This window comes from Octodon degus, unplaced genomic scaffold (assembly GCF_000260255.1).
Source record: "Octodon degus isolate 3935 unplaced genomic scaffold, OctDeg1.0 scaffold00132, whole genome shotgun sequence".
In the NCBI taxonomy this organism is placed as follows: Eukaryota; Metazoa; Chordata; class Mammalia; order Rodentia; family Octodontidae; genus Octodon; species Octodon degus.
In genome coordinates, this window is record NW_004524708.1 from 7,169,545 (window position 1) to 7,177,418 (window position 7,874).

General features: G+C 42.2%; 1 protein-coding gene across 1 annotated transcript in view; it reads right to left on the bottom strand.

Annotated features, from left to right (window-relative positions):
* The window catches only part of Glud1 (glutamate dehydrogenase 1), a 41,034-nt gene extending 33,166 nt beyond the window's left edge, over positions 1-7,868 (bottom strand). Inside the window, exon 1 of the mRNA XM_004641239.2 lies at positions 7,605-7,868. Within this exon, the coding sequence (XP_004641296.1) occupies positions 7,605-7,845 (241 nt within the window). The 5' untranslated portion in view covers positions 7,846-7,868. The remainder of the gene's footprint in view (positions 1-7,604) is intronic.
* Between the last annotated feature and the right edge of the window lie 6 nt (positions 7,869-7,874).

Consider the following 7,874-nt stretch of genomic DNA (forward strand, 5'->3'; position numbering starts at 1 on the left):
AAAAAAAAAAAAGAAATTGGCAGGTATAGTATTATAGGTGAAACTATTACTATGAAATATAAAACAAGAAAATCTGAAGGTGCACCTAAACACTCACACTCTAGCAAAGTAGTTGTTACTCCTCTGTGGGATCAGAAACCAAAGATGATTTATACATGTACAGTGTCACTTCACAGCTCTTAATCATATTCTAAGCGACAAAGAAAGTTAAGTAAGAATATAACTGCGAAAAGGAAGGCACTGATTAAATTTGCAAACTCAGCAGACTGGGAGAAAGCACCACAATTGGAGGCTTGAAGGACAAAGGATGACATACTTCTAAGTTCAGTAACAGGAAGATCCTTCCAAATGGCTACTGTATTTCAAAAATTCTTAATTTGAAGACAAAATTGTTCAGTAAAATGGAAATAAGTAACATACATGTAAGAAAATGTTAAAACTTTATAAATTAGGAGTCATGCAAGGCCCGAACACCCTCACTTCCCTCCTTTTCTTTGGGACAGGATGTACAGGAGAGAAGGCTAATAGTGCACGTGGTCAAGGAGGAGGAACAAGGGCTCCATACACAGAGGAAGACAGCCCAGCCTGGTGGTGCACGGCTGTAATTGCTCTGAGGGCAGTCTAGGATACACAATGAATTCAAGGCCAGCCTGAGCTATATAGTAAAGACCCTGTCTCAAAAAGAGGAGGAAAGTAAGCTAGAACATTCCCCACTCTAAAGTTTCAGCACCATCTGTTGGCCTCCACTGATCGTGACATTACTAGTGTTTGAGAAGAGATCACAGGGTCTCTGGTGACAGCACTCCAGGTACAACTACAGAAGCACAGCAGGAGCGTATAATGACAAAGAGCAGCTCATAGCTAAGCTAGGTAGTGAATAGGTTGATTATGAAAGTGTCAACTGTAGGCTGAATGTCCTTAGAAATAATATCTAAAACCAAAGTCCACTTTCTCTTCTCCAGTCAAATCATCTGCTTCACTCTAGAGCAAAGGAAGGACTCCACCCCTGGCATTCAATCTTTATGATTATCAGCTTCCATGAAATTGCAGGAAGGGCAGGGGATGGAACAAAGTTTTTATTGTATCTCTTGTTTGTGAGAAGCTAAGGATAGTTATCCCCAATTAGCTGGTCTGCAGATGTTTCAGAAGAACAGTAATGAAACACAGGCTCCTAGCTGCAAACCACAGTGTGCGCGCACTGTCCCCCCCTCAAGGCTTTCTGCTTAGTTACCAGATATTTCTTAGCATGCTCAAAGCACCCAACAAATAACAGGTACATACACCAAGTTTTTCTAGGAGAGAAAAATAAAAAACAAAAACTTGAGTTGCCACAGTGATAACAAGCCAGCTCATTATGTCAAAAATGATTCAGTGAAAACCACAACTGAGTAGCTTGAATTTTTCTTCCCTATGCTAGCTGACTCAAAACCAAACACACAGTCATACAACCCCCACAATTTTATATGATGAATCATAAAGTATTTATGAAAATTCAAATGCTTTTAAAACTACTTTAATTGGAATCTCTCAACCTGGCACAATTTATTCATCAGAAATCCAATTTCCAGCTGTATTCTAAATTATGTATTCAATGAACACAAGTTCTACCACAACCACAGAACCCCCAAACAAAAAGGTCTTAGAACTCTGAAAACTCATGTACTATACTCATCAGTTTCTCATCTGAACCTATTTTCTCTTACTATGTTTTTCTAACTCACAAGAGTGGACTAGTTTAAAACTGAGGAGCAGAGGCAAAGATCATTGAGCAGGTAGTTCATCTGCAAGTAATACCACATGAGCCCCAGAAGTCTCGGACATCAACTGAACATAGTTCTGGGTGAGAAGCCAGAGGAACAGGCACTTTCCAATTCTAACGTATTATTTCAGGCTTCTAACTATTCTGAAGAAACAAATTTAAGCTTCTTGGGAAACTGATAATGGAAAATATTTTACTTTTTCCCCTATCCCTTGCAACAGTCCTAAAATCCATGCTGTGCTGGGATTTAATATGTAACCCAGCTTGGCCTTGAACTTGTAATACACTTGCCTCAGCCTCTGAGCGGTGCTTGACACAGCTAGCTTGTGTTGCTCAATATTTAAAACTCTGTAACACACATTTATATTTTCATCCACTGAAACTTAAGTTTCCCTTGACTTCTAATTTTTATCAAAGTCTTCTTTGTTGGAATGACCATTCTTGCAGAGTTAAATGTATTATATGGACACACATTTATAGAACATGTTTTGTGATTGCTTTATTGTCTGACAGATGGAATATTATGTTGTTGTCATATTATTATTATTATTGCTATTATTTCTTTTTGAGATAGGGTTTACTACGCAGTTCCGGCTGGTCTTGATCTCACTTTGTAGCCCAGGCTGGTCTCACTCATAATGATCCTCCTGCCTTAGCCTCCTGCATGCTGGGTGTATATGTTAATTTTTAAAGATCCTTTCATTCTGACAACGACTAACAGTAAACCTGGGCAAAACTTCATTCCAAATAGGTGTTGGAAATGATGCAAAATTAGCAACTAGAAAGTTGGATAGTGTTTAGCAACTGAACACGTAAAAGGTTCCAAGGGACAAAGACTTGAAACTTCAGATATCCAGTTTCGTATAAACTATTTACAAGTCTAAGTGATATTTGAGATGGGTCTTCAGAGAGGAGGGGAATTATTTGGGGATAAGAAGTGAACACAGACACTGCAGGCTGAGTGGCAAATGTCCATGATATCAGCCTGGGCAATTCAGCGGGTCAGATCTGGGGCTATAGGGGTGCATCACCTCACCCTTCTAAAAGTCCTACCAAGTCAGGCACGGTGGAATATGCCTGCAATCCCAGTACTGGGGTGGAGCTTACACAGGAGAATTGCTGTAAGTTCAAGGCAGGCCTGAACTATATTGTGAGAACCTATCCAAAAAAGTCCTATCAATGCAGGACTTCAAAAAAGGTCTTCAAACATTTAATAGAAAAACTCTTTGATATGTTACGTCAATGCTTCAGCAACTAAAATAAATGAAGTGCTAAAGAGATCATTTCTGATTATATTCATATGTAAAGCTGTCTGAACAGGCATGAAAAAGGTAGGTCTTTTAGTAGCTTCCAATAGACAAAATCTGTAACTTTTTAGATAGTCAATGACAGTAATCATCATGATGAGGGCTGGAACAAACACTCCAGTCCAACCTCATGCTGACTGTGTCACCTTGCTGAAGAACACCATGCTCAGATTTTAGCCTTTGGACATCAAGGGCAGTGGCTCATTTCAGAAAGCATGAAAGTCACAATACCCAAGTTCCTGGGGACACTGTGATGAGGCATCAGAGGATGCATGCAGAGCTCCTAACGGCATGCAGAGCATTCAACAGCAGCCACCACTGTGGCTGTCCAGTGCTTTGCCTCGTGGCCTCACTGAAGGCAGAAAGTGTTAGTATATTTTTGTTGCTGCTTATTTATTTTTGCCCAGGCTGTGCCCAAATTTGTGATCCTCCTGCCTCAGCCTCTCTGACTGCTGGGATCACAGGTATCTGCTACCACACATAGCATTAACGGAGGGAAATGATTTTCCTAAGCAGTAATAGAGAATCCAATTAACCAACAGTGGTAAATCCAACTGCTTTCCACTATGAGCCTGAGAGCTCAACTTAACAGTAAACTAGACTTTAACAGATACTGGTACTTAGCCTTCTATTTGAGAGTCCCCTAATTCTAAGTGTTTTGTGAAGTGAGTTGGCAGTTTCTGCTTGCTAAATGGATTCCCACACACAATGCCATACTTTCAGACTATCAGAGTTTGTGAGTTTGTTCAGATACCCAAGTTTTGATAGTTGTCCATTCAGCACAGCAAAAAATAAAAGAAACATCCAGTTTGCCACCCCTGGGAAGGCAGGTCAACTCATTTGTAGGCCCAGCCCCAATGTGGCCCTCCTCTGGCCCAGGGGAGACCACCTACCTCTTAGGGATGATTCTGCAAGCTGGCTCTTACACACAGGTGGAGGTGAGCACAGCTTTATAATTAAAGGCTGGGGTCAGCATATCTTGACTCTGCATCCTGATTCTATCAACGACCCATCCATTATACTTAAATGATTGATGGCCTTAGAAAGTTCTAAGACATGAGAATGAACCAGGGATAGGAGAATTTTGGCTAAAGTTTTAAGATCACAACAAAGTGGGGCAGACTTAAAGAGAAAGCAAACTGACCACACCATCACCTGTGCATACCATTCCTCTAGCTGACCTCTGAGTGATAAACTTCCTTTTGAAAAGGTAGACTGGCCTCAGGCAGAACTGTGGCTAATAACCAATGAAACACAGACTTGACTTTGAAAAAGTTCACAGATGCAGTCTCTAATGCAGTGGGCTGGAGGAATATAGTTCAGTGGCATAAGTGCTTGCTTGGCAAGCGTTCCTGATCCCCCCCCCCCCAAAAAAAAAAACAACCCAAAAACAAAAAACCATACCAAAAAAGCTGTGGAGATAGCTCAGTGGCACAAGTGCCTGCCTGGCAAGCACAAGGTCCTGAGTTCAATTCTCAGAACTAAAACCAAAACCAACAACAACAAAACCCCAACAACACAAAAATCACACTTGCAGTTCTAGTGCAGATTTCTTTAAGCATACCAGAACCTTGAACTAGTTTTCTCAAATCAATGGTACATTCATTCTTGCTGAACAAATACTTACTTTTCAGACCAGGTCTCAATATAAGCCACTGTTGGCCTTGAACCTATTATGTAAGTCAAGATGGCCTCAAACTTGGAATGTCAAAAACCAAAAACCGCAGGATCGCCCTTCCTCAACCTCCTGAGTGCTAAGGTTACAAGGATGAACACTACAACAGACTTCCTGAAATTATTTTTAAGTTACTTGACCTGACTTCAGAGTCTATATAGCACATCCTCCTGCAAACCCTTAACAAGCGAATCAAGCAGACTCAAATGTGTTATTCAAAAAATGCGGGAAAACACAATTTTAAGTATTTATTTGCAATAAAGTACTTGCCAGTCACTCCCAGATCTTTAAACATCTTTCTCTTATACAGGCAACTAGACTGCTGCTTGTCTTCAACTTTGAGAATTTTATTTTAGGTAACTCAGGCATAAGGTCATGGTGGAGGAAATATTAGATATAGAAAAGCTAGGGTGGGAAAAGGATGGCGAGGAGCAGATGAGCTTTTTTCTTCTGCAAAGAACACTGGGAAAGAAGCCAGATTAGTTGTGGGAGGAGTATGGCTAAAATGTTTAAGAGAGAAATAGCTATCAGGACCATTTTTATCCCAATTACCTAATATATTCTAAAACCAGAGTGGGACCAAGATTAACAACTTCCTTTTCCTTCTCTTTTTAATTTTTTACTGAAGAGATAAAAGACAGGGCCTTAGCACCCTGTGAGGGAGGCCAAGTTCAACCTCAGCCTGGCTGACTTAAAAAGACCCTGTCTCAACAAAACAAAATGTTTAGGTGAAGGCCCTGGTTTCAATCCCCGGTACACACAAAACAAAACAAAACAAAACAAAACAAAACAAAACAAGCCTACCTATATTTCCCATGCTGGCCCTGAACTCTTGGGCTCAAGAAATCCTTTGACCTAAGCCTTTGGACTAGCTGGAAATAAAAGTGCCACCCATAAACAGTTTGTTTTTAACAACCTACTTACACATCAAAAAAGATCAATTATGTTAGTGTAGAAAACCTCACTGAAAATAAGTTCAGTTTAGAATGTACGTTATGTTTTCTATAATCAAGTGAGGGTGATAAATGTGTACCCTGAATGTTGACAGCAAATTTTGCCAATCAGGTACAGCATTTAAAGGCTTTCACAGTTATATATTTATCAATCCAGAAGGCCTTTTAAATTGTTAAATTTATCACTTTACACAGTCTAATTTGCTTCTATGCTACATTACTTCACAATTTTTGCTACTGTCTAGTTACAAATCAATTTCTGTATGTTTGTGCGTTACATACAAGAGACTATATTCTATGTAAATACAATAACAGAGCTCTGGAACAGGTGATGCAATTTGTTACTAAATTCACTAGTGTGGCATAAAAACTGCTGTGACAACTAGGGAAGACTGACCAACTAAGGGAGCTGTGACTTAGACAGAAGAGAAACTGGGCCTGGAAGAACAAAGAGCTTCAAAGAAACCAAATCAGACCATGTAGAAAACCAAACGTACTGGTTTGTATATTTTTGAAGGGATTGGAAAATGCTGTCAGAAGTAGTAAAACAAACTCAATGCACATTTCACAGAAACAGCAATTGAGCCTAGATTTGCTACATATTGCCTGCTCCTCCAAAATCCTTGTCTGCTTAGCTCCGTGTTTCTGGTCTGCAGAACAAGAGTGGAAGGAAGAAGGTAGGCAGAATGACAGTTTGTGCATTTTATATAATTTTGGAGCTGGAAGGGAAATTAGAGGTCAAAGTGACTCCAACAGCTTCTAGCATAGGAAATGGCAAAACTAAAGGGCAATTAAGCTCCAAAGGTAAACCCTAGGTGTGGGTGGGGTCAATGCAAATTTAGTGAATCATTAAGCCAGAGGTAACAACCTTTGTTCGACCATTTCGAATACCATTACAGCTGAAATTTTCTGGTAAAGAAAGGATTTCTAAAAAGTGCCCTTTGAAGTCAGCAGGCGACAGAAAGCCAGTCACTGAGTTAAGGTAGACAAAGGGCCTAGCCCAACCCCCTCGCTGTTCATTCGCCAACCCAGGGAAACTCTTCTCTTTCCTGGGTCTTTTATTCTCCTTTATTTCTTTATAATAAGAAAGGTTTTGTCCTCTTTATTTTAGGTTACTTTTAAGCACCTTTAAAGATGTACAGTGCTTTGCAATATACTGGGAGGTGGTGGTTGGGAAAAAAAAAAAAAAAAAGCTTTTATTCGCCCTAAAAAAGCAAATCTGATCACAGAAACCAAATCTGCAGAGATCCCCAACTCGAAACTACAGGATATCACGGTAATTACCAAATAGTACCCGACTGACTTTGTATTTATCTTTCCCCATTCTCTGATCTGTTACTGGGCCGGACGCGTACACACCCCCAGGTTGTTTCCTTCTGTTGGCTGGCGGGCCATGGGTGTGTGTACCATCAGGACGCCTGCTGCTGCTGGCAGAGATTTTAACCTGCCCGAATTTGGGAGGGGGCACCAATGCACACTCTCAGAATGTAAAAATAATTCGCAAGAGTAACATGAGCTCAGTAAATTCCTTTGGTCAGTACAACTATCGAGGTCATTTCCTGCTTTCTATATTATCTGTCAATGATGTTGCAAAATGAACACATCGGAAAACAACTTCAAAGTCGCAATGGGGGAGAATCCTACCGTAGGCGCCCACGAAACCTCGCCCGGCAGCCTCGGCGGGACCAGCCACCGATGCCTTTTTTACAAGTGCCTTTTGGCGGGGTACCCCACCCCATCCCGCGATCCCCGGTTGGAGTACTGTCAGCTCTGCAGACAGCATCGGTGCAGCCAGGGCCCGGGTGACGAGGAGGGCGGGCCGCCGACGTGGAAGTTTTAGGGCGGAAAACCGCTGTCCAGCGAGCCTGCCACACCCGGGGCCGGGGAGGGGCCCGCGGGGACGCGCTCACCTCCCTTGCAGGGCGTGCGGTGCTGGCTGTGCTGGGCGCGGTAGCCCTCCACGACCTCCCAGGAGCCGTCGTCGCGCCGGATAGGGAAGGAGACGCTCAGCACGTGGTTGCAGGGCTTGATGATGCGCAGGATGCCGCGCACGCGATTGCGCTTCTGCTCCTCGCTCTCGCGGGTGCGCAGGTCCTCCACCAGCTTGTCCTCCACGATGTTGGCGCCGCGGTCGAAGAAGCCCTCCACCATCTTGAAGAAGTTGGGGTCGTCCTCGCGGT